This window comes from Lissotriton helveticus, chromosome 5_1, assembly GCF_964261635.1.
Source record: "Lissotriton helveticus chromosome 5_1, aLisHel1.1, whole genome shotgun sequence".
Lineage (NCBI taxonomy): Eukaryota > Metazoa > Chordata > Amphibia > Caudata > Salamandridae > Lissotriton > Lissotriton helveticus.
In genome coordinates this window covers 274,119,441-274,146,463 of record NC_136065.1, presented here as the reverse complement: position 1 = coordinate 274,146,463, position 27,023 = coordinate 274,119,441, and the positions used below count along the sequence as shown (strand labels likewise).

Sequence of the window (27,023 nt, the reverse complement as noted above, 5' to 3'; positions counted from 1 at the left end):
TGCCAATGCTTGTTTTTTTGTATTCAGCCAGTTGTAGAAACTGGCTTGGCCATAGGCTAATAGCGCAGGAGATAGAGTCCTAAATGCTAATTTGACCAAAGAGGCACTATAGCTGAGAGACAAACAGCCTGATTCATGTAACCAATAGCGCTCGCAAAAGGGCCAGATTCTGAGAATCTGGCCCTTTGCGAGTGCGATTTTTGCATTTGGTATTCATGATCCCAAATGCAAAAATCGCTATTTAAGAATTAGCAAATATGCGAGGAATAGCATTTAAGGAATCTCTATTAGAGATTCCTCAAATGCTATTCATGACACATCAGGAAATTGCGATTTAGCACTTTTGGGGCCGCTATTTACCGAGAGGTCAGACCTCTCGGTAAATAGCAAAAACTCAGAGAAATGCTTTTAAAAGCATTTTTCTAAGTTGCATGTTGCACACACACATGTCCTTTGGACATGTGTGTGCGCAACACCTGTTCAAATGTGCTTTTTAGGGGTGCTACAGGGTGTCCTTTGGACACCCCTGGCACCCTTAAAATCGCTATCTTATTTGCGAGTAGCAAATTGCTACTCGCAAATAAGGGATACTCCCCATTCATTCCTATGGGCCTCTTGGCCCATAGGAATGAATGGGGAGTTTTTGCGAGTAACAAATTGCTACTCGCAAATAAAGAACATGTAGGAATCGCTATTTAATTAGCAATTCCTACATGAATGCCGTTTTGCGTGTCCTCAATAGCGAGTCGCTATGATTCGCTATTAGGGCCACGCAAAACGGCCTGTACATGAATCAGGCTGATAGTCTTGAAGTGATGACTTTAGAATTTAGGGAAACATGTTTCAATCGCAGTGTCGGCTCAACATACTGTTACTCTAGGCAAATCATTTAATCTCACTTTCTCCAAAACCACAAAAATAAAATCAGTTTCGTAGCTAGGTGCTGTTGTAAAGTGCCAGTGTTTGCACTGTGAAAAACTGCCAAACAATACAAGGAGATCTAGAAAAGATGTGCTTATTTAATTGTGTTATCAGCATCAGACTACATTGTAACAATATAGTGCCTCATACGTCATTCTCTGCCCAGAGTCACACAAATACGGGACAGTAACCAGGTCTCCTCTACCCTTTGCTGACGTATGATCAATGGACTGTCAGCCCAAGTGTTAGAGGCGTCGCAGCATTTCATTCTGGGGTAAGTGAGCAGACTCATGGACAGTGCTGTCAGAAGGTTTAATAGGATCAGTGCTTAATTTGAGCCAATGGTTTAGTCACTGGAACTTAATCATCAAAACCTGCACTTTTCATGAGCACCAGTTAAGGACACATTAATTTACGGGTGGATTAGCCGATTTGTCCAGAATGTCAGGATGTTGAGCTGATGCTGAGGGTTACACCTGGCTCCCCAGCTTCGAAGTCTGCAGCTCTAGCCATTACACCACATTCTCTCCCACTTTTGTGGTTAGCAGTTGGTTCTGTTTTAGGCGGCGCTAACAGGAGAAATAGGCTGATGCAAGGTGCCTCTTTACGAGTGCCCCAGCACTTATTGTTTACAAATTGACCACTGCCTCCAATGCACCAGTGGTGACATATTGCCATGTGTGCCTCCAGTATGCCACCACTGTCAACAGACTCACAAGCATAAGACACATTTGTGCACAGACTTACACTCATTCACAAGTTCACTCCCTCCCTCAGCCATTCTCTTATAGTCACATGCACCCCCTCACTCACTCACTCACTCACATGCACTCTCTCTTTCTCATTCACTTTAAGTCCCTAATATTCACTTGTTCTCATTCACTTGCACTCCCTCACTCACTCATTCTTAGTCAATCTAGCTCACTCACTCGCTCTCAATTGCTCGCAGTTAATCACTCACTCCCTCTCTCACATGTTCACAACCACACTCACGTTCGCACACGTGCATAGAAACATCGGAATTTGTTTTTAATTAATTTACTTCCTCTGCTTCAGACTGACACCTTCATCGCAGCAACTTTGGCACGAATCACAGCTTGGAAATAAAACCAGGAAGGAAAGATTTCTGCACAAAACATTTAGGAGCTGGACAGGGCAGCAGGGGCACGATTAATGAGGGGAAGACACGTATCAAGCCTTATTCCAGATTCTGATATGCCTGGAAGCCGAGTCCTTTCAGAAACTGAGACAGGGCTTTGGGTCCTGCCCCTTGCCCAGTGTGTATCCTCACTGGCCATAAGGATGGACTGATTAGTACCCGGACCAACTACATTTGAGCAGATATGCGTCCAGCACAAACAATGTGCACCATATCTGCTGGATAATATGGAAAGGGCCTGTGTGAGGTGACATAGCTGAAGTATGCCCACACGCATGAGCAATCCAGACATCTATTTATAGAGTGCATTCTCTTAAACTACACTCTGTGGATGTATCATGCCTCCACCCTCTCAGGCCCTTCCTTCTCATGTCATCATTTGGGGAGGCTGGAGTGGTAGCGAGGGCTGACATGCATATTGACAGTGTTCATAGTGTTCATGAAAACACAAACATGATGTTTTAATGAATTCTGCTAAAGAAATGTACAGCAAATAAGAGCAGAGACAAAGAGCAGTATGTGGTTGATCACAGGTGACGACAAGGCACCACCCTATGTCCCCAGTTGACGAGCCGCCACTTCTTAAGTTTGTTTACATTGATTTTTATCTGTCTATATTTCTGTGTTTATATATGGAACATAAATATTGGCCAACTGTGTATTTTGGTTCTATATTTGTGTGTGAAGTTGAAAGGCTTACTGCTTCATAGTTTCATAGTTTTTTTTAACGTTTCTCACCTTCTCTAAGGAATTTTTAATTAAAAAAATGAAAGCAGCAAAAAAGAGGTCCTGGAATGTTCTCCTGCTGCACAGGGTCAAAAACACGTGTACGATCCCACTAGAGTTATGCTTCTTATGAGCTGCACAATATCCTTACCCCGATGCTGCAAGTTCCGGTGCTGAGCTTCCGACAGCGAGGAATGGGAAGTACGCAAGCTTGTCGGGCAGTGACTATTGTGTTTCTCCAGTGTCACTCGGGCTAGAGGTCCTGAATGACAGCAGGGCTAAACAAGCATTTGCTATGCAATAGGTCTCGCATTAGAAAAGTTTGAGCTATTGGTATTGTAAATGACAAATTTTGTATTTATGTGTTGGTTTTGAAAATAGCTAAATTAATAGCTTTGTCATTTACAATTCCAATAGTTTTAACTTTCGCAAATGTAACACCTATAACATTTGTAATGCAATATGTGTTGTATTTACGTGACTTAGATGTATTGATATTACAAATAACAATGGCTTTTAATTTTTTTAAATAATTAATACTTAAATAAAAGTTATTGTAATTTATAATGGCAATAGCTTAAACTTTTGTAAATAACTTTTGTGAAGATTATTTTCAGTGTATTTTATTGTGACGAAAATCCAAGAACAGAAGTGTAATATTAACATCTTTTTGTGGCATTTGTAATAAAGCTTGAAACATTGAGAGAACATATTTGAACCAGATGTTGTTGAATGGTTGCACAGATTGATGCTGTGGTGGCGCGGAGTGATGTTGTGGTTGCGACGAGTGATGTTGTGGCGTTCAGTGATGCTGTGGTAGCGCACAGTGATGTTGTTGTGCCCCTGAGTGATGCTGTGGTGGTGCTGAGTGATGCTGTGGTGATGTGAAAGATAGAGGGAGGGCAATAGAGGGAAGGCAATAGAGGGAGGGCGATAGATAGATAGATAGATAGAGGGAGGGCGATAGATAGATAGAGGGAGGGCGATAGAGTGAGGGAGGGCGATAGAGTGAGGGCGATATATAGATGGAGGGCGATAGAAAGAGTGAGGGAGGGCGATAGATAGAGTGAGGGAGGGCGATAGATAGCTAGATAGAGTGAGGGAGGGCGATAGATAGATAGAGTGAGGGTGATAGAGTGAGTGAGGGCGATAGAGAGAGTGAGGGCGATAGAGAGAGTGAGGGCGGTAGAGAGAGTGAGGGCGGTAGAGTGGTGGAGTGAGGGCGGTAGAGTGAGGGCATGAGGGTGGTAGAGTGGTAGAGTGAGGGTGGTAGAGTGAGAGTGGTAGAGTGAGGGCGGTAGAGTGGTAGAGTGAGTGCGGTAGAGTGAGGGCGGTAGAGTGGTAGAGTGAGGGCGGTAGAGTGGTAGAGTGAGGGTGGTAGAGTGAGGGCGATAGAGTGGTAGAGTGAGGGCAGTAGAGTGAGGGCGGTAGAGTGGTAGATTGAGGGCGGTAGAGTGAGGGCAGTAGAGTGAGGGTGGTAGAGTGAGGGCGGTAGAGTGGTAGAGTGAGGGCTATAGAGTGAGGGCGGTAGAGTGGTCGGTAGAGTGAGGGCGGTAGAGTGGTAGAGTGAGGGTGGTAGAGTGAGGGCGGTGGAGTGGTGGAGTGAGGGCGGTAGAGTGAGGGAGGTAGAGTGGTAGAGTGAGGGCGGTAGAGTGGTAGAGTGAGGGCGGTAGAGTGGGGGAGGTAGAGTGGTAGAGTGAGGGCGCTAGAGTGTGGGCAGTAGAGTGGTAGAGTGAGGGCGGTAGAGTGGTAGAGTGGTAGAGTGAGGGCGGTAGCGAGAGGGCGTGAGGACGGTAGAGTGGTAGAGTGAGGGCGGTAGAGTGGTAGAGTGAGGGCATGAGGGCAGTAGAGTGGTACAGTGAGGGCGGTAGAGTGGTAGAGTGAGGGCGGTAGAGTGGTAGAGTGAGGGCCGGTTCTAGGATTTCTGGTGCCCCGGTCGAAGGGGAATGTGCGAGGCCCCTCTAATTTTCAAATGTGACAACTTCAGTGCTCCAGAACTTGCTTTTTACAGACTTCTCCTGGGTCACAGCTCCCATCTCTGCCACCTACAAGCACCTCTTTCACAGCTCATATTAAGCTGAAGGTTTGAGAATAGCTTGTGAGCTGAGAGTTAAAACTGTGCAGACGGTAAAGTGCTGAGTCCCGCAGTGTCTCTCAATGGCAGCCAGGTAGGAGGCCTAAATGCAGGCCAAAATGCGTCTCCTTGCAACTGGCACCAGATGAAGTGTCCCTCTCCCCTAGGCTTCCCCACACCATCCCTGAGAGGCCCTGGGAGGGCCCTCTTCTGTAAGCCCAATTGTAAACAGACCCCTTTCTTCAATTGTTTGGTGGTGTGTTGCACTGGTGCAGGCCCCATGCTGGTGGGCTGAGTGCGAGGTCGTGGGCAGCTGCCCATACTGCCCATGCCTAGCGCTGGCCCTGCATCAAAACATGTCCTGGACACACAGTGAGTAAACTCCCTTGACGCCTGGGACGTATCTAGTTTTTCAGAAACAGTCCCCTGCCTGGTCATTTGTTTCTGAAAAACAAAAAAAAACACATGCCGAGTAGGCATCAATCACACGGTGGCCTGCCGACATTTATTTTTCCAAAAGCACTCCCGTTTTATAGCAGAAACACTCTGGGTGAAAATGAGCACAGTCAATAACAAGTGGGATCCCCAAATCCTAGACCAGACTAGCTAAGGTAGTACAGCCAGTGAGTGATATGAGCCGCTGGTTTTCAGTGCTCAGCACTAGCACTTAATCATCAACACAGCTCTTTTCATGAGCACCAGTTAAGGACACGTTAATTTATGGGGAGATTAAGTGATGTTCCCAGAATCACAGGATGCTGAGCAGACGCCGAGACTCGAATCTGGTTCCCCAGCTCGAAGTTGGCAGCTCTGGCCATTATGGCACATCCTCTCCCCACTTTCACAGTATGGAGTTGGTTCTGTTTTAGGCGGTGCTAACAGGAGAAATGGGCTGGTGCAAGCAGCCCTGGAGGAGAGCCCCAGCAACTATTGTTTTACAACTTAACCACTGGTAGGGCTTCTGCCGCCTCCGGAGGCTGTCAGGACACCCACCAAACTGAAAATATGCCTGGGAGTGTTTCCCAAATCACTGGCGAAACTTCAGATTTCGGGGGCAGCACTTCCATAAATTAAGGTGAAGCAGTAGCCTTAAGGCCCCAACTGGTGTAAAATTACAACAAACGGTTTGACAACTGCCTTTTGGGGTGTTGTTGTTGCGACGAGAAATGCTTCTTACAGTGAAGCATTACATTCAATTAATGCAATATGTAGCAGGTGTGCAGAGAGCTCCATGAGACAACACTATTTTGCCTTGGACTTTGAAAAGCTTTGTTTGCGTTGGTTCACACTCTATCTAGTAGAACATCACAGTCTAAAAGAGTTCAGTTCTCCACGTTTGCTTAGAAGGAGTAATATGGGGTGGGACCAGCCAGTAAAGACCTTGCTTTTTCCCGCATTATAAATACCCCTGTGCACCCACGCAGGTCCCATACAAGGTTTTTCAAAGTACCAAGCAAAATCAATTTTTTCCGTTGTAGAGTTCCTTATTCCCTTGGAACAGGGCATGTTTGAGCCTTTATTTATAGTCTGGTAGCCCCTTGTTCCGTCCGTGGTATGGGCTTAAAGTGGCGTCGGAATTGCATAACCAATAAATATTTTGATGTGGGTTGGGTAGGGCTGCGGGGTGCTCTGGGTGTGCATGCTGTGGGAATCCGTGAAGTGAACAGGGCAACTAAAGTCATAAATGAGCATCAATTTACCCCCCAGTCACCGGGACCCCAGTGCAAGCGGTCCCTTCGAATGAAATATGCGCCGTTTCAATGCATGCCGGAGGGAAGCAGATCTGTCACTAAAGCCAACAGAGAAAAAGTTATTTCAAAACATTAAATTTAAGAAAAGCCTTTAAAATGTAACAGCAGTTAGACAGATGAAAGGTGGGGAGGGAGGGGGGCTGCAGAAACTTTATAGTAAACAAGGGCTCACGACACTCTGAGCCACCTGATAGGCTCAGCCAGTCTTGGCGCTCGGTGGAGGATGGGAATGACAAACAGATAAACGCTACTCTCTCTCAGTTCTAACGAACTGGACTGTGTGTCTAACCACGGGCCTCACAGATGTTCAGTAATTGTGAAACGGTGCCTACAAATACATGCACAAGCGGCAGCGCCTAACTCCGAGTATGGCTGCCCCAGGGTCACACTGTGCGGGAGGGACTGGGAAAAAATATCACAAGCTACAACTCTGGAAACGAGGACAGTGCTCCTTTCCCCGTGCCCAAACAACCAAATGGTGGTTCAGTTTAATGAGGCACAGTCAGGATAGAGAAAGAGAGCGGAGTCGCTTCTTGCTTTCGAGTCGCCGGGTTGCGAGAGTCCACGGGGCCACCGAGGTTGTGTTCCGCTCCAGGGCAGTGGGCACTCCTGCCTGCCTGGATGCTTCTAGTCGAGCACCGGCAGTCTCTCAGCCGGAAGCACTCACAGTATGAATAATATTCTTCTGGGCAAACTGATTGTTTACTACTGTAGTGTAACTGTCATCCATACAAAAGAAGAAGAAATAAATCATTTTCCCTCTGCGAAACGCTTGTTCTGTTTATACGATGTGTCGAGAAGCAATGTTGTAATGAGTCAGGTACACTAACAGGATAAGAACTTCGGCAGTAATTAACAAGCGCGGCGCTGCCTGGGAGAAAAGCGCAGCCACGCTAATTAACAAGAAACTTAGAAGGACAAGCTCTCCGCATTGCGTGGCGGGGGGGTGGGGCGGGGAGCAGGGGAGCGGCGAAGCGCGGATAAAAAAAAAACGGCTGGGAAAGTATACCTTTGAAGTGGCCGTGAAAGTCAAAGCAATTAGGGGGGAGGAGAATTGAGGCCAGCGCGCACTGCGCACGCTGGGGAAGCCTGTGGGAGGAAGGCTGATGGCTTTGATGTGGGGAAATGCGCGTGCTTGTTTTCACGTGAACTGTTTGAAATCCACCTGATGGTTTGAGAACTTTTTTGCCTACTAAAATTCTCCCCTATCCATTCCTTGTGGAATGGGATAGGCGAGACCTAAAAATACCTGCAACCGACAGTTTTGTGGTTCTTTCCGAATATAGGGAATAGGTTGGGATGATGCCAAACTACAAGAGAGAGGTTTATAATTCCTACCTTCTTCCTCTGCAATGTGAATGCAGCTGCTTGTGATATAATATTCAACCATGAGATATAATAGGGCCAGATGTAGGTAATCCCAGTTTACCTACTCTTAAATATCGAATAATACCGATTCGGTATTTAAGAACAGGTAAATGGGATGTAGGTAATTTTTCTGTAAAAATTATCGAATCTGTAAGTTTCGGTAATTATCGAATCGGTATTTACCGATTCGGTAATTGCCATTCATTCCTATGGGCCTGGAGGCCCATAGGAATGAATGTCAATTACCAAAACGGTAAATACCGATTCGGTAAAAGGGGAAAACATTGAAGGGTGGCAGGGTGTCACTTTGACACCCTGTTGCACCCCTCAATTGTGTATGGGTGCACATGTTGCAGACATACATGCCCTAAGGGCATATATGTCTGCAACATGGCACTGTTTGAAAAGCAAACAAAATGCTTTTTCAAAGGTTTTCATTATTTACCACCAACTTCTACTTGGTGGTAAATAACGAATCCCAAAAAGGGGAAAGCACTCATTTGAGTGCTCCCTACATTGCAAATTCGGTAATTTACCGATTCGGTATTTTAAGGAATCGGTAATTTACAGATTCCTTAAAATACCGAATCGGTAAATTACCGAATTTGCAATTTAGAGCCCCCTACATCCCCAATGCCCAATACCGGTCGGTAACGGCCGAAATTCGGTAATTTCGGCCGTTACCGACCGGTATTAGGCCACCTACATCTGGCCCATAGTGTTTGTAACTGCTATTAGAACTCCACATGTTAATTCCTATGTATTCTGCATACAACTTTTTTACTTAAAAAGCAAAATGCTTAATAAATACAGTACAACATAAGTATGCTGTTTTCTGTGTAATACCATACTACCTATTAGCCTTTTATTTGCCTTCTCATTGGTTGAAATACGTAATACACAGGGATAATGTAATTTCAGCCAATTAGGGACAATAAATAACCACTTTGCTTGGCTAAGCCTAGCAGGCAATGGGCACCGGACGCAGCCCGCACTCACTTCCTGTGCTCAGTCCCCTGCTGTATCGGTTGGGCACAGGCTCCCCTGTGTGCTGAGGACAGTGTGGACGGGGCAGTGTCCGCACTCATGCCCTGCGCCCAGAACCCCCTGCTGACAGTGCAGATTGGGCGCTGGAATAGTATGTGGCTAATGCGCATCGCCTTTTAAACCCAGCATTGCTAAGGATATGCAGCTTTCATTTCTCAGTATGTTAAGAGGACAGATGTTGTCAGTGTCTAAAATTGCAGACCTCCTGAAATCCTCGACTGTTTTCTTCCCACCCCCTGAAGAATCTTCATTTTCTGCCTATCTCCACATTTGAACCCACAGTGGGAGGTAGCTGTATGTAGTGGCGGGATAACTCAACAATTCCTTTATTCTTCCAGGACACCATCTCTCCCAGGAGTGTCGAAACACAACGGACTCGGAATGTAAGCCATGCGGGCCCAATGCATACACAGAGGTCTGGAACCGCATGAGGCAGTGCCACCACTGTGAAGCTCCATGCAGGGAAGGTAGGTGTGAAAAGCACCCAAAGACCCCACACAATCACTGTCACACGGTTGGAAACATGGTTACAGGCCTGTAGTGAATCAAACCAGGCACACCATCAGGCCAGGGGTGTTCAGTACCAATCATCCTAAAGGCACAATTAAACAAGGCACTTCTTTTCATCTTAATAAAATGTCAAGAACTATTATACACCAAAAGACTTAGCTAAATAAAACAGGCATGGATAATATCAATCACATTCTACAAATTGACTTCTACCCAACAAAGTGCGTACAGCGGACTTATGCCTAGATGCATCAAAGAGAATTGCATTCGCAAATGGTGCGAATCGCATTTTTCGGCCGTTTGCGAATGCAATTGACTAATTTGGAATGCATCATGCATTTCGCAATTTTAGGAATCGCAACCATGTTGCGATTTCTAAAATTGCGATTGCATTTAAGAAATCGCAATTAGAGATTTCTTAAAAGCAATGCATGATTATTTTTAAATTGCGAATTCACAGTTTGGAAGGGGTAAAATAGCATGAAATTGAACTTCATGCTAATTTACCGAAAACTATCAAATATGCACAAATTGCATTTTTGGAAGTTCAAATTTACACACACTCATGCCCTTGGGGCATGTGTGTGTGTAAATTGCATTTAAAGTTACATTTCAGGGGTGTAGGGAGGGGTTCTTTGGACCCCCCCCACCCTTGAAATTGCATTCACATTTTGCGAATTACAATTTGAAATTCGCAAAATGTGATTGCCTTCCCATTCATTCCTATGGGCCTTTTGGCCCATAGGAATGAATGGGAAGGGTTGTCCTTAATTGCGATTCGCAAATTGTGAATCGCAATTAAGGAAAAATACCGAATCGCAAAAATAAATGCGAATTGTTCATGCATTGCCGTTTGCGATTTCTAAATTGTGATTCCTTAATTTTCGCAATTTAGGAATCGCAAACGGCAACAATGATGCATCTACCCAAAAGAGTCGATGGAAGGGGGAACTAGGCAAATCCTTATCGGTTACGGATTGGGCAGGCGTGTGTGGCCTGACACAATCTTTCTCCCCTAATGGCAGACTACGCCTTAATCATTTTTGCGTTATTCACAAGACATATAACACTCCAGTTAAACTGCCTTAACATAAGCTGCAAGCTCATGATGAGTATGCTAAATGCCATGGTGGGGGGTCGTGATTTCATGCATCTAGCTTGGCTCTGTCCCCAGTAGCGGTCGGTGGTGGGAGTAGCTGCCGGGCGGTGACGTGGGGTGGGGGAGGGGCAGGGTGGGGGGTAGTAATCTATGGATTACGGAGGATTACAGGTACGTAAACATATAATTAAATAAAACGAATTTCGTTGCGCGAACTGCATCCCCAAATGCGATGCAGTGCACTCTCCCTCCCCACATCACCGCCCGGCAGCTACTCCCACCACCGACCGCTTCTGTCTGTCCCTCGGTTTTTGTAGACTGGCGGTCTGTCTTCTCCACCATCTTGCACATATTGCACTTGCATCTGCATCTTTCGCCAGAGCTCGTGCTTCTATGTCTCCCAGCAGCGTTGTCTAACGATAAATGGTTTCTTGCCTTGGCACTGCTTCTCGCTAAGCGTAGGGTGACCTGTACATGGTGCCCAGTGGCATAACGAAACTTGAGCCCCCCGCATGCAAAGTACATGGAGGGGGCCCCCTCTGCTCTGGACCCAGTCAGGAGCTCTGAGGCCAGTGGCCCGCCTCCTGTGCACAGTGCAAGAGGGGGGCCCCTGGAGCTCGGCCCCGCCGCACAGGTTCGACTGCAGGGGCTATTGTTACGCCACCGATGGGGCGGGAAAGAGTGCCCACTGTTCGAGAATGGTTATTGGATATGGGAAATTTCCAAGAGCAGTTAAGGGTGTGCTATTCAATGCTCCTGCCTCCCAGCAGACCCAGGGACATCTGAGGGTCGTTCCAAGAGTATCTGCTAACACAGGCACCGCCCTTATCTCCCGAGGCCCCGAACGAATCTATAGCCCATTATTGTGACTAAACCACTGCTGTTGATACCAAATGATTCCTTGTCAAGCTTTGCTCCCCCAGCATGAATTGTTTGTCACTGTTTTACTATTGCTCACAATGTACTGTATGAATTGTAATGTGAGCGTTTCTTGATCCCTTTATGTAGCACCAATGGATTCTCATGTCCTGATTGTACAGTGTATGGTGATGCACTTAGTTCTTATTGTTGCAATATTTTTAGCTTTAAAGCTATAAATAAATAAATGCAAAATGAAAAAATGGGCCCACAATTTAAGGGCCTAGATTAAGTCGAATCTCGGGATCTAGCAAGTATTCATTTTTATTAAAGATCAAATGACTGTCAAACAGTTTATACGTACAACTCCAAAAATTGGTTCACAAAAATAAGAGAGCACAGTGACTTACTATTGGACTGGGACACACATAATTCATATGGCTATTGAATTAAAAAAAGATCCCTACTTCTTAAAATCCAGTTGCGAGCAAAACCTGCAGTGTAGTGAGTATATGATCTTATGCCAATTACCGACTTTTAAAGGGCCCGACAACTCAACCTCTAATGAGATTGATAATTTAATTATTTCTAGGAGTGAAGAGCATAATACAGGAAGAAATATTCATCTCCCACTAAATAGGGATATTACACATTCATGAAACGACAGATACAGTGGCCTTAACATGAATACATTATTCCATACAATTAAGCATTCCTGATATGAGCTCTGATAGAAATGGGACTCTCACAGATTATTCAAATTTTGCTCTTGGAATTTAGCAGGTATGGAGTGCCAGTTGTGTAAAGATAACTTTAATCTAAGGACCTTCCTGAATTCTTTTTATTCAATTCAATTAAAAATCTTTATTCGGATACAATGAATATCCATAAAAGCACAAGTCCAAAATCTCATCATGATCACAGTAAATAAACAGATAAATCAGATAAAAAGGGGGAAACAGTTAAAAATCACAACGGAATTTATATTATTCACCTTCAACAAATACATCATACGATTCATGATAGTTAAAAAATACAGTATAAAAACAACTCCACAAGATGTATCTACAATATGTACAAGTGAATTTTGCACAGAATATAATTCAAAAGGTGCACATGGAGTTGCAGGCAAGTACTGCCACTTTCAGAAAGGATCCTACTCGGAAGGTTAGCTCCTCATCTTCCAGAGTAACAATGTGCCCATATGCTACCTTGTAATTGATCAGAGGTACAGTCTTAAAAAATGGCATCAAAAACTGTTTAGTGTATTTTAGATAAAAACTACAAAAGAATAAAAAGTGCAACATTGTTTGTTTACATTGGGCAATACAGGGGGCATGAGAATTGATCGAGACTGGAATTGAACCCCAATGGGAAATAGAGCAAAAATTTCACAGTATCAACCCTTAGTCTATAAAGCAGAACCCCTCTCCCATAGGCAAATTGGTCTTAAGAGGTAATTACAGGGTCGGTGGGAGGTGTTCTCAATCATCATATACCTAGCTACTGAGGGTTTCCGTACCTCTGTTTCATATCTAGTTTTGCTATATACCGCATAGGGGGCCTTCTGTAGGCTTTTTTTGCTTATGCCATTTGAGTCGGTTGGATTTAAAAATATCCGCTCAAGATTTACACTAATCAAACTCTTCCTGACAGCAGCAAGCCAGTGTATATCCCTTCCTTTATCGCAGCCAAGACAATCTGCTATTATTTCCCTTGTTAGCTGTGCCGCGGAGTTCTTCCAAACCGCAGGCCAAAATAAGGCAGGACGGGCTTTGATATACTCTTCAATGTAAGGGAGTTTCAATTCACTGTGACAAGCATACTGTGATGTAGAAATAGGGACGCCCAATAATTTGCGACAAAATCTGTTTTCTTCCCCCTGTATGCTGTCGCACTGCCTGAAAACCCAAACTTCTGCATCGTAGGTGGCAGTGGGGATGCATTGTAATTTAAAAAATTTGGTGATGGCAGAAACTACCTGTGTCTTTCCAGGCTGGAGCAAGCTAAGTATGTTATTGACCGCTTTAGAAAACTTTTTTCCACAATGTGCTACATGCTCAGCCCACAAACCGTTCCCTGCAAAAACCAGCCCCAAGTAGAGAAAAGTGCAAGTGCTCTGTAAACAATCTGCATCCACAACAATGGCATTATTTAAATACTTTTTTGAACCACAAGCCATTAAAAACGATTTCTTAAAATAGGTACATAGGTCCAAGCTTGCCATAAAATCAACAAAGCCCCGCACCAATATGCGTAGGGGGTGCGTGCCATTAAAACTGCATCTTCGGTAGGGCCGGGAGCATATTACCATTAATGATAGGGACATCAGAAGTAAGTGATACCAATGACTCGCTCAAATCGTTGATATAAAGAATAAAAAGCAGAGGGGCCAGGACACAACCGTGCCTGACCCCTCTACCAACTCTGATGCCCTTCGATACCTCTCCGCCCTTCCCGATCCGCACCCTGCCGTACAAGTCCTTATGTAAATAGGCTAAAAAGTGCACTAAAATCTCGTCCAGGCCATATTTTAAAAAGATGGACCAGAGCCGAGACCTATTAACAAAAGGCCGAGGTAAGGTCCATGAATGCCAGGTATATAGGAGATTTTTTAGCTATTGTATATTTACCGATGATCAAGTTGAGGTTTAGGCACTGCTCAACAGTGCCACCTTTGCTCCTAAACCTCAGCTGGCAAGAGTGGAGGATGTGACCCATGACCTGATCTTGTTAAATAGGATCCTCCCTAAAATTTTCAATGTATTGTCGATCAGTGAGATCGGCCTATAGCAACTTGAGTTAGAACGGTCTCCCTTTTAAAAAATTGGCACAATGATACTGGTTGACCATGTTTTTGGTATTGATGAAGCCGATAAATAACTAAAAATATTCAATAAAAGAGGCGCCCAAAATTCAGGCTGGTGTTTGATGAGATCGATTGGCAAGCCGTCCGGGCCTGGGGCCTTGTTGCCCAGACTCTGATGAATTGCTTCTTCTACTTCAGAAAGGGTTATCTGGACCCTGCTAGTTACCAAATTCTCATTTAAGACCATGTTTTGGACTGGTACTAAGTAAATCTTTGAGAAGTGATTCTCCCATGACTCACTACTGATTTTACAACTAATTGGAGAGATCGGGTATCCTAAGGACCTCATGTCTTTGACAGCCTGCTAAAAAACATTCCCGTCCTTTAACATAGTGGCACATGCTAGTTTATTCCAGTGATCTTTAACTATATCATCTTTTCTTAGTTTAATGGCAGCCCTGTATCGTTGTCTACTTAGTTTAATAGCCACCTGGTCTCTGAGGAGTTTTGCAATTGCCCTTCTAAGATCTCTGTTAGCTGCAGAACAATCGCTGTTGAACCATCTAGGACCTGGAGATGTTTCCTTAATGGGCCTAGAGAGCATATGTTTGATACCCTCACATAATTGCGTGAAGGCACCAACTACGGCAGAACTGTGTTCTTTAAAAGTCAAACAAATGCCTACAAGATCCGAATGTTCTTTTACCATCTTGCCAAATAAAACTGTGTTATCAACACCACGCCAAACCAATCTAAGATTATCAGTAGAGGGGGACAGATCTCTTGTGCCACACTCTTTACTAAATGTTGGCCTAGGAGCAAGTCACAGGGTTACATTAACAGGATTATTATCTCCGTAAACAGGATCGATAACCTCAGCTTTAAGTAGACAGTCTTCTAATAAAGGGGATATAAAAACATAATCAATAATAGAGGCACTGCCCCTGCCTCTATATGCAGGTATGATATGATTATCAGATTCAGGTGCTGCAGCAACTCCATTACGTCCACAAAGTTGTGGATGCACAAATAGTTTGTTAATTCAATCCCACTATTACATATGGGTGTGTTGCTGGATTGATGGATAGCAGTATAGCTACCATTAAATATCTTGGCATTAAAATTTCCCCCTAAACTATTTGAGTTCTGTATAGTGCTTATAAATTTAAATACATTACCAAAATTAATATTTGGTGGATTCTGGAAATCATTATTATAAACATTAACCAAACAAATAGAATCCCCTCTTTTATAAATAATTGCCTGGAGTTGATCATTATTGGTATCCAAGGCCTTTACGCTTCCACCTGAAGAGATGTTTATCCAAGTTGACAGGCCTCCTGACGGGCGACCCAGGTTTGGAAAAGGAGCGAGAGAATTAAAGCACTCAAACCCCTCCAAAAATAAGTCCCTAGTTGCCCATGTCTCCTGAAACATTAAGATGTCCTGTTTTTGAACAAACTCTCTCCAGTCTGAAAAATTAATTTTAGAAGCCAGGCCGGCGACATTCCAACTTAGTATTTTAAGTCAAGATCAGGGTTAAGGGTGGACATGGTTGGGATACAGGGGCCCGAACTGGGGGTTCAGAAAACGAAGGCGTTGCCTTAGATGAAACTGCTATGGGGTGTAGTCAATCCTGGTTATCCAAATCAGACAAGGGCAAAAACCTATTGTATGTGGAGACGGGAGCTCCAATATTCAGGGTCCTCAAATGTGGCTTATAGAAATAGCCCAAAGGCAAAGCCCAGATCGGAGTTGGAATATTAGGGTGGGTCTCCTGTGCCGTTACTTTTGTTTTTTTACCAAGGATGGGTTACGAAAATTGAGGACTACACAGTCCCCCTCGATGTTTTTTGGAGACTGTCTCACCCATCCCACTCTTCGTGTCAAAATGATGTTGTTAGTAAATGATGACCTGAATCCCTTATGTTTCGACAGCCAGTCTACACTTTTATTACGTAATTGGTCCCATTTCTCAACCTGGTACTCTTTGAGGGGTGGTACTCCTGCCAGGACCACTACATAGGGACAAGCTTCTGGTGGTAGGTCCAATGACTCCCGACTGCGCTTTGGGTTTGGGATATGCTCGGGGTCTAAGCCACCCTCATCTACTCTGATGCCTTCAGAAATATCGATGGCTGGAGCACCAGTAGAGTTAGTAGGAGGATTGCGGGTCAGATGCGGATTTTTGACTGACCGGCTATCAACACGGCTAACAACACAACCAGTGTCAAGAGTATTATTTTGTACCCTGCAAAGCTCTAGTGCAAAACAATCTTTTACTTTGTTGCAGGTTACACAAGTGCCAATAGTTGGGGCGCTGATTAAAATATCGGGGTTAGGATTAAGCAAATTAGTCGTTGTCGCCATCCTGGTGTCAGCGGCTTCAATAGGATTATACTGGGTACTTAAATTATCACTAAGCATATCCAAACGGTCCAACCTTTTCTTCAAGACATCAAAATTACTATCCAGTAAGTCCCTGATGCATCCATACACAGCATCTACGACAAGAGTAGTAAATGGGTCCCCTTAATTATGGCCCTCTAAAAAAGGGGAACCTGCGTCAGTCTGTGAGCTGCCAGGCTCTTTAGCTGAGGTTTGAATAGGTGCTTCTGAGGTCTTAGCAGAGGCCGAAGTGTGTATCCAAGAACTCAGTGTAGTGCGGGATGAGCTTACACGAGTTGGTTGTTTCCTCTTTGCAGTGACCGGTTTCGCTGGCTTTTTCTTATGTTTTGCCCCAGAAACGACCTCAGACCCCACAGATTTTGAGGTGGGGGCCAGCTTTTCGGAGTGAGCTACGTTGTCTGCACCATCATTAGACTTGCCAGGTGAAACCTCAATATTAATTATTATTTATTTTATTTTTTTTAAATACCTTTATTGCTCCAGACAATCTGTCCCACATTCACACAGCATGTAGTCTACAACCCACTGGGGCCGGCAGCGATGGTTGGTAAACATGAGGTATTGGGCAAGATGACACAGCCATTCAGCCGACAACCCGGGGGTCCGGCGGCGTAGTATAAGTAGAGTATGCGGACATAATATAACACATAACCCGATTAATAAACAGGTCTATAGATTTTCCCATTTTCTACAATCAATCATGTAGGCACGTCAGCGCGTCTTCGACATTTGTAATATCTGGGCAACAGCCTATATCCACAAGGAGTGTGTAGCGACAGAGGTAATTGCTAGGTATTGTGTGGATAGGCTACCGAGGGATTGAATGTTCTGTGTGTGTGAAGTCGCCATGAAGTGAGCAGGTGTATATTAGTATAGCTCACTAATGCAGGGAAGTGAGCTCGTATCACCGGTGACAGCAGAGCATGTCCATTGCAGTCAAGACTGAGATATTCGACAGCCTGATACTCATGGCGTCCCTCAGTGATAGCCGTGTGAGTGCACACAGCAGAGGCGAGAGGTTGCTCTCATGTTTGGTCTCCCAATGCCAGGGAGGGGGATCCGTCCCCGCCCCAATTTGCAGTGCGCGTGTGCAGGGGATGACCAGATGTTGTCACGTCGGGAGTGTATCATGCCATCAGGCGTGTGGTGTCCCGTAGCAGTATCACTGTGTGTGGAATGTCGCTGTCTACAGCAATATAGGGTTCGGTCGGGGAACATGACCGATGTGTAAACAACAGCAGGTATAAATGTAACAGTGGAATAACAGCGGGGCGGGAGTGGGAAAGCGGCAGTGTTGTCAGCGTGGTACGTGATGAGAGGTCTGCAGTCAGTGGTCTCGGGGGGGGAGGCAGCGAACCGGTATTGGTGGTTGGGCATGTGTTGAGAGTGATCAGGGGGGAGTGAGCACACGGGTGTGGGCGCAGTGCAGTCCGCATGTGTCCATAGTGGGTGAGCGAAAAGCAAAAGCGCTAGCGATGGCATGGGTGCGTCGGTAGCCAGAGAGGGGGGGGGAGGGGGAAGGGTCGAGGGTCTTGTTGTCCCGCAGTGTCTCATGCCAGCGTGGTAGCAGCAGGTCATGTCATCTCAGGTCGCCTCACGTTCCTGGCAAGCTTGCTGAAAGGAGTTGAGGAAAGCGTCCCAGTTCTGCGCAATAGGGAACTTCCGGAGGCCCGCTGTTTCCTCCCGGCGGAGCACTGCACTCTCCGCCCGTGCCCAGTTAATGAAGGATGTGTGCCAGTGTCGGGTGTGTGGGGGAGTAGCGGCTTTCCAATGTTTAGTAAGTAAGCGTTTGGCCGTAATGAGACCCATATCCCAGAACCGTACCGGCACCTTGTTCAACTTCGTGCGTTTGTAAAGTCCCAGTATACAGGCTTCCCATGTTCGCGGCACATGTTCGTCGGTGCATTGTGTGAGTGTTGTTGTGACCTCTTCCCAGTACGATTGAATATTGGGGCAGTGCCAGAGCATATGCAGGAGGTCCGCTCCCACCAGGGAACAGCGCTGGCAGGCAGTGTCTGTGAGGGAGAAGTATCTGTTAATTTTGTCAGGCGTGAGGTAGGCCCGATGTAGAATGTAAAGTTGAATGAGCTTAAAGCGGGGGTTGCTTTTAATATTGGTCGGCCCTAGCAGTACCCTCTCCCACTCTTTATCCGTCCAGTCTCTGCCTCTGTCAGCCGCCCATCTCTCCCTCAATGGCGAGAGAGAAGGTTGTGTATGTGCCAGGAGGCCCTGCACCAGCCAGTGTACCACATGAGAGCCGTTGCCCATGACATGTAAATATTGCATGAATTGATGCATCGGTGGTTCCTCTGAGATATCTCCCCAGGGGGTGGTCAGTGTGCGTACTATAGCTGCATGCAGTAGGAACTGCCCGGCTGGAAGGTCTGTGCTGGCGGCAAGGTCCGCAAAAGAGAGTAGCTCGCCGTCGGCGTAGAGGTCACCCAGTGTCTCCACTCCTGTCCGTGTCCAGCTGGTCAACTGGGTCTCTGTCAATGCCCCTGTCGCCCCAGGGGTGCCCTGGAGAGGGAGTATCGGAGCATATGGTGTTGTGGTTCAGGTGAGTCGCAAGCAGCAGAGGAAGCACTTGCGTGCCACCGCTAAGTGCAGCTGAGAAGGGCAAGGGGGTCGAGCTAGGGGATGGAACAATGCGCAGATTTGCGTCTGGGTCCAAACGGTGATATCCTAGGCAGTGTCTTCTAGGTTTTTACCACTAAGCCATCCCGACACCCACTGTAGCTGTACCGCCAGGTAGTACAATTCCATGTTGGGAACCGCCAGGCCTCCTGAGGCAGTGGGCATATTTAGTTTGGTCAACGCTACGCGGGGCCGGCTCGTGTTCCAGATGAGGCCACGAAATAGTACCTCAATGTCCCGAAATACTTTAGTGGGGACATAAGTCGAAATATTGGAGAAGTAGTAAAATAGCCGTGATAGGACTATCATCTTGGCCAGTGCCACACGACTGGGCACATTTAGGGGTAGGGTCTTCCAAAAGCCAATCTGGGCATGGATGGAAGCAATCGCCCTCATCAGGTTCCCTTCTAGGATATCTGCAGGATTCCGGTATATGTGGATTCCCAGATAGCGGAATGTGGTGGGGTACCATTGCAGCCGTGCTCCGCCGAGGCGGATGTCGGCTTCAGGTGTATCCGTGCTGAAGGAGTAGGCTCCCGATCCCAATTGACCCGTAGACCCGACATTTCCTCAAAAACTTGGAAAATGTCAGTGAGAAAATCTGGGACTGCCGTCAGATCCCTGACATATAGGAGCAGGTCGTCCACATACAGCGAGACTACATGGAGACCGTCCGCCATTAGGATCCCCCACTCATCCCCCCGTGACCGGAGAATTGTGGCCAGAGGCTCCATGGCTAAGGGGAACAGCAGTGGCGACAGGGGGCAGCCCTGTCTGGGGCCTCTGCATACACGGACGGCATCAGAGATCAGTTTACCAGTGCGGACCCGGACTGTTGGTTCGCGGTAGAGCAGATCCACCATGGCCTCATAGCCACCTCCCAGGTCATACTTCTGCAACACCGCCCCCAGGTACGGCCACTCAACAGAATCGAACGCCTTCTCCAGGTCTAATACTAGGCACCCCGCTCGAGGCCAATGTTAAACAGCGTATTTTTGAACACGGAAAAGACGACGTTTATTATATGAGGTGTGGCGTGTGGGTACAAATCCATTCTGATCACGGTGTACCAGAAGGGGGACCAGGGGTGCCAGTCTTCGGGCTAGTGCAGAAGCTAGTATTTTATAGTCCGTGTTCAGGAGGGCCAGGGGGCGATAGGAGCCCAATCGCCTAGTATCCCTACCAGGTTTGGGTATGGATACCAAGTTGGCTTCGTTCAGTGTGGGAGGAAGAGTGGAGTCCTCCGCGGCTGCGGTGTACATCTTTAGAAGCTTTGGCACAAGATTGATCTTTGCCAGCTTTGTAAAACTCGGCCGGTAACCCGTCCGGGCCAGGGGTTTTGCCGATAAATTAAAGATGGCGTCACGGAGTTCTTCAGGGGTGAGTGAAGCTCCGAGCTCATCCTGTTGTGAAATAGTTAATTGGGGCATCCGGAGGGGGGATAGGTACCCAGCTATATCTGGGTGGGGAGCGCGAAGCCTGGAGTGTTACAAAGCGTCGTAGTGTGTCGTAAATGCTTCGTGGATGTGGCGTTGCGAGTACTGTAGGCCCGTCTCATCCACGTGTATCGCCGCCACCGGGGCCGCCCGGTCTTCCCGCGAAATCAACCACGCCAGTAATTTGCCAGGCCTATCACTCAGGTGGTGTGTACGTGCCGAGTGAGCTGCGTAGTTAAGAACGCGTAGTCTCTCCAGGAGGCGCGCATGTTCCGCTCGTGCCTCTGCCAGCGGGTCAGCCGCGCCACCCACCGCATCCTGCTCTCTATCGAGCAGGCCGGTCTCCAATCATGTTAAGTCGCTTTCTAGTTGGCGCTGCATGTGCCCCTGTGTACCTAGGCAGTGGCCCCGAATCACTACTTTGAAGGCGTCCCATTCAATCTGGGGAGAGGACGTCGTGTTCGTATTGTCCTCAAAGTATTGGGCCGTCTGCGTGAGTAGGGAGTCACGAAAGGCCGCATCCAGTAGCAGCGCTGGTTGGAGTCGCCAGTTGGGGATGGGTGGATGTGGGCGTTCCCAAGCAATGGTCAGGAAGTGTGGGTTGTGGTCCGAATGTGTACGTCCCATGTAGCGTGTGTCTGTGACAAGTGGAAGGAGGTCGGTGGACACCATGAATCTGTCTAGGCGTACGTGTAGGTTGTGTGCGCCAGAGTGGTAGGAGTACACTCGTGCTGCAGGGTTGTGAACTCGCCAGGCATCATGTAGATCTCACTGCGCAGCCCAGCCTAGTAGCACTTTCGTGGTGCCATGTGTCGGCGCGTTGGTTGGGGGCGGGGAGGAGCGATCGAGTATTGTGTCTAATACGCAGTTGTAGTCACCTCCCAGTATCCATGGGGTTGTGTGCCAGGTCGCCAGTGTCGTAGAGAGGCGCGCGAAAAAGCTGCTCTGGTCCGTGTTTGGGGAGTACAAAGAGACTAGTGCCACCTGCTGCCCGTCGAGCCTGCCCCGGGCCGCCACGTATCTACCCTCGGGGTCTATGTGCGTGTCCATAACCATCCAGGGGGTCCCAGGTCGAACCCACAACAGGGCGCCCTGTGCGTACGAAGAGTAATTTGTGGCGTAGAGCTGCCCACGCCACCTACGGTGCAAAGCGTGCACCTCCACAGTGTTTAGATGTGTTTCCTGGAGCAGTGCTATATTGATCTTGTGACGCTTAAGATAGGAATATATCTGTTAGCGCCTAGCTGGTGTGTGCATGCCCCTGACATTCCAGGTACAAATCTTGATTTCAGCCATATTTACCACTCGTGTAGGTCCCCTTCCCGCCAGTCCGGTCTAGTTCTGCAGGTTGAGCACCCCGTAATCCCCCCGTCTCCACCCCTGCCCCCAGTCCACAACCAGACATCATCACAGTTCCGAAGCATTCCCTCAGGTGCACAAGGAAAAAAAGGGGGGGAAAAAGGGGGGTACACAGAGCCAAGAAAAGGCAACTTTGTAGGTAATACCAAAAGGTCGGCTAGACAACATGTCGCCGTCCAAACTCTCAAATGAGCTATAGTAAACTATACAGTGTTAGGGGGGTGGCGATCAGTTTTCTCCGCCAAAGTCTGAAGAACAATAATGCCCACAAAAGGAATGTCGCCTCTCCCGGGCCAAAGAAGAGAGGCTGTGCCAGATAAGCAGCCCCCGGATTTCACCCGCCCCAGACATTGCAAGTTATGAGTTAGGGGGGGGGGCACGTGATGACAGGAAACAGATTCAGAGCCCGTGAGGAGTTCTTGTCCCAGGGGGGTCAATTAAAAGGTCTTTGGTGCGTGTGTAGTCACAGCAGTTGTGCCGAGCACAGCAGGGCAGAGGATAGGGTCACAGGTGCATAATGAGGTGTTACTCACGGTGTCACTGCGTCGCTCAGCTCCTGTGGCCGGGAAATACCTGTAGCAGGCGGCGTCGGAGGTCGCTGACTCCAGGGCTAAACAAAACAATACCAGTCTCGCTGCACTATTTCTGTGCTGTAGGGAAGCAAGGCTTGTGGGTCACCTCAGCCAAGGAGATCCACAGTCTGAGGCGTGACGTCCGGAGGGTCCGTGGAGTGTTGGGAGTCCGGTAGGCCGTAGATTGCCTCATCATCGCTTCGAAACGTGGTCGGGCTAGCATTCGGGGCATTAGACGGGGTCGGTGAGCTGCTGATCTCCGTGACCTTGCGTAGTGCATCTTGCTGTTCCTGTAATATTAGATCCGCTGGTGGGGAGCGTGTAGGTGTTTCCTGGGTGCGAGGAGGGGTGGGAGTTCTGCGCCTACGGCACCGTCTGGATCCTCGGGCTCGTGAAGCCGTGGCGGCCCCCCGTGCCCTCCGAGGCATCTCAGTCACGCCTCCGTCCAGCCAGGCCTCAACCTCATCCAGGCTGGTGAAGAAGTGCGTTTTGTCCTGCGCTACCACTCGCAGCTTAGCGGGGAAAAGCAATGAATATTTGAGGTTCTCTTGGCGTAGTCGTCTCTTCACCGTCAAGAAAGAGTGACGTTGTCTTTGAACTTGCACTGTGTAGTCAGGGAAAAACATCACTGTGGCATTATCTATCCGAATGTCGCCAAGTTTTCTGGATTCTCGCAGGATCGTGTCACGGTCCCTGTACTTAAGGACTCGGAAGATTAGGGACCTGGGATTGGAGCCAGTGGGTAGGGCCCGTGTGGGTACCCGGCGAGCCCGTTCTACCACAAAATGGGGCGACAGTGCTCCCTCCGGTAGCAGGTCTTGTATCCAGGCTTCAACTCGTCCAACTGGGTCCATCCCCTCCCATTTCTCTGGAACACCTACCAGGCGGATGTTATTCCTCCGTGCTCGTCCTTCCACGTCCTCAGCACGTTCCTCCAAAAATTCCACCCGGTTAAGTAGATCCCGGACATGTCTGTCCGTCTGGCTTACAGTAGGTTCCAGCGTTGACACCGTCGTCTCCAGGGTTGAAGTGCGGTCTTGTAGTTTCTTATGGTCGGCTCTGAGGTGGGTCAAGTCTATCGCCACGCTGTCTATCTTGGACTCCATGGAGGTGCAAGTCTGTTGGAGGGATTCCTCCAGGCGCTCCATACGGCTAGAACATGGTCCAGTTTGGACGTCACCTGCTCCGCATCCATTTTAGACGTCGCCTTGGGGAGTTTCCCTTTGTTCGACGTGCCTCCGGTGCCGGTCCGTGTCTTCACTCCTCCAGACATGGGCTGGGCACAGCGATTGTGCAGGGCCAGTGTATTAGTGGGACTGTGCAAGTCGCAGGTTCAGGCGGCTAGTATGCAGTGTCTTGGGAGTTCGGTAGCCGCAAGCACAGCGTAGGCCCTGCGTGGTGACAATGGAAGTGGTGCTCCGCAGTGTCCGCAGTTCCGCAGTTACAGTATAGCTATTAGCGCCCACTGGTGGATATTCAGAGGTGCGAGGCAGGTAGTAACTGAATGGGGGTGCCCTCAAGTGGCCGAGTAGTCCTTCTCACAGCTTCACCACAGCAAACGCCCCGGTGGCACAGGGCAGAGGTGTCAGCGCGTGGCAGTCGCTCTGCCACTGCTGTTTCCAGGGGTGCGGTAGAGAGGCCGCAGTGGGGTGCCTGTCGTGTGGTAATGGCTCCCAGTCCGTTTGGAAGGGTTCTCGCTGGGAGAGCACAAGGTCCCACCCCTCTGGGCAGCTCGTGGCACTGCGTCTCCGTAAGCGTCTAGGCCGTGATGGCGGCGGCCCCCCGCGGCTGCACCCAATGGCGGCAGGTGATGAATAGGGCCCCCATCGCCAGGCGCAGCTCTCTCTGTGCCCCGGCCACAGGCTCACACATTATCCGTTGTGTTGCGCTTCTGCGTTGATTGCTGCGGGGGGGATAGAAGGGGGGTGGGTGGTTCTGTCCCCGATATCGTGTGCAGTGGGTGGCGCTCAGTCAAATGGGGAGTTCGTTGGTCGTCCCCCGGAGCGCAGTGCCTGCACGGCACGTCAGAAGGTGTGTGCAGTTGCCGCCAAGGGCCAGCAGAGGAAGCGGGGGGGTTGTCGTCCTGTCCCGGCCCCCAGCCGTGCAAGGTTCACTGAGGGTGTGGATGGGCCGCGAGGCTTGGCTAAACGTTTCTGTCAGCAAGTCCTAGGTGTCGGTATGCGTGTGGGGGGGGCCGCCTCTAGCCCCCCGGCCGCTGGTCCTCGCGGTCACTCACCAGCGATGTTGTAGCAGCGTGTTGTGTCGGTAGGTGGTGTTTTCCAGGTGCCGCCGGCGCGACTTCACTGCCCCGCGCTGCTCGGGCCTTCAGATCGTCCAGACCCCTAAGTTGTGGCGCCCTCCGGCACCTCCGCCTCTCGTTGCCCTCCGCTGTGTCTGCCCGCAGTGGGTGGCGGGTGAATAGGGTCCAGCGACCCGCCCGAAGTCGGCCAGCAGCTCGGGTGGCCGTGTGGCGTCCACTGCCAGGCGCCACGAAGCTCCGGGGATGTCACGTGTAGGCCGCAGAGTATGGCCTGGTCGCAGCTCCAAAGCCCCGGCCTCGCTTAGACAAAGGACCCGGGGAGGTCGCGACCACGCCGGCCACCGCCTCGCAGTATATGCCGGTGCCGGTCCTCGTGTCCGATTCACCCCCCAGTTGGTCAGTAGTTGGGCGGGAGGTAGGTGAGCGTCCGCCAGCAGCTTCCGGCTATATCAGGGGAACTATATCGGAGAAATTGCCCGGGAGAGGGGAGCTCAAGCAGGAGCTCTACCCGAGCACGTCGTCCACCATCGCGCTCCAAGCCACCGTGAAACCTCAATATTAATGGTAGAGTCGTTAATATAGCCATTATGCAAAGGGGCGCTAAAGTTACGAAGAGGTGAAGAGATAACATGATCTCCCCCTGGCGTAGGACCTATCATCGGAGGGACCCCTATACCAAGCGAGAGGCACCTCTCAGTTAATTCGATCTCGTTAGCCACAATGCTTACAGCACTTTCCAGCATACTGTTGATGCGGGATGTAACAAGTCGTTGTGGGGGTAATCCCCCTCACTTCCCCCTATTGTCCAGTGCACGGCAAAAAATGTATGCGCACTCATCTTAGGGGGAAAGATCAGTTAACAAAAGAAACAGAAAGAAAGAGGGCCAGCCCAGTCTCTTCCGGTCGCTGACGGGTGCGGATGGGCCCGCCCTTGGCCTGGGCGGAGCCCGGGCGCGTCCCGCGCTGCGGGAGCCCTCGGGAGCTTTTGTTGGTGCCTCCGGGTGCAAGGAAGTGACGCGGCTGCAACGGCCGCAATGCAGACTGGGAGCTGGTGTCCCTGGGCAGGTCAGGTCCGGTAGCAAAGAGGGCTTCCCGCGCTTTTTATTAGGTCTCGGCTAGAAACGTGCTGAAAGAGCGTTCTCGCCAGAGAACTATAGTCGGCGTCTCAGCAGTTTGAAGACGACGAAGTAAGACAAGACCTGGCCGCGCGCAGCTTTTTCCCATAGGATAACGTTGAGCGCGCGGCCAGGTCTTGTCTCCACAGCATGGCATGGCAGACCGGATCGCGTCGCGCGCCTCTCTGGAATGCAGGGGGAGTCTGCATACCAGCGCGCGGCACTGATAACACTACAGAATGTCAGCTAACCGACTATTTTAATACAATACAGTTTTTACATGTAACCAACAATGCACTGCAAAGTTCACGCCTAATAAAGATGTTTATGTGTATTTCGAATATAGCGCCTTTTGTTTTTTCACCCTTTCTTTGGCTTCCCCTGCTCGAAGCGCACTCGGGAATGTGAAAAAGTGTTCGTGAGACTCGAGCACTCGAGCGGGCTCCCAAGCCGGAATCACACAGTGTCAAATATGACATCATTTTTTATTGCTCAGTCCTGCGGCACGTGAGCTGTATGCGCGAGAAACCGCATTCCAGCCCACTGACACACGAAAAGCAGTTGTAAGAGCTCCGAACATCATTAAGTGTACACGCGGACCCCTCCTCTAAGAACAGAAAGTAGCCGTGAGAGGAGCGCCGGCAATTACTTCTGAGGAAGATTTTGGAGCCGAGAACAAGACTTTCCCAAACTCCCTGGATGGCGACAGAAGGGTTTCATACACTAGACACACACACGTCTGGAGGTTTCACAGTGCATACGTGGAGATGGACACTTCGCTGTTCTTCATTCGCAAAGATGAAATAAAGAAATACGAACTTGGCTGCGACATGAACGGCGGAAACGGCTCGTGTGCACAGAAATGCTCCTCTTCTTATGGACACGTAGTTGTACAGGCTATTTATTTATGCGTTTC

The 27,023-nt window shown here is 48.6% G+C and overlaps 1 protein-coding gene across 1 annotated transcript in view; it reads left to right on the top strand.

The window, feature by feature from the left end:
* Positions 1 to 27,023, top strand: part of TNFRSF1B (TNF receptor superfamily member 1B) — a 239,739-nt gene that overhangs the window by 55,000 nt on the left and 157,716 nt on the right. The window contains exon 3 of the mRNA XM_078642197.1: positions 9,385 to 9,513. Within this exon, the coding sequence (XP_078498323.1) occupies positions 9,385 to 9,513 (129 nt within the window). The remainder of the gene's footprint in view (positions 1 to 9,384; positions 9,514 to 27,023) is intronic.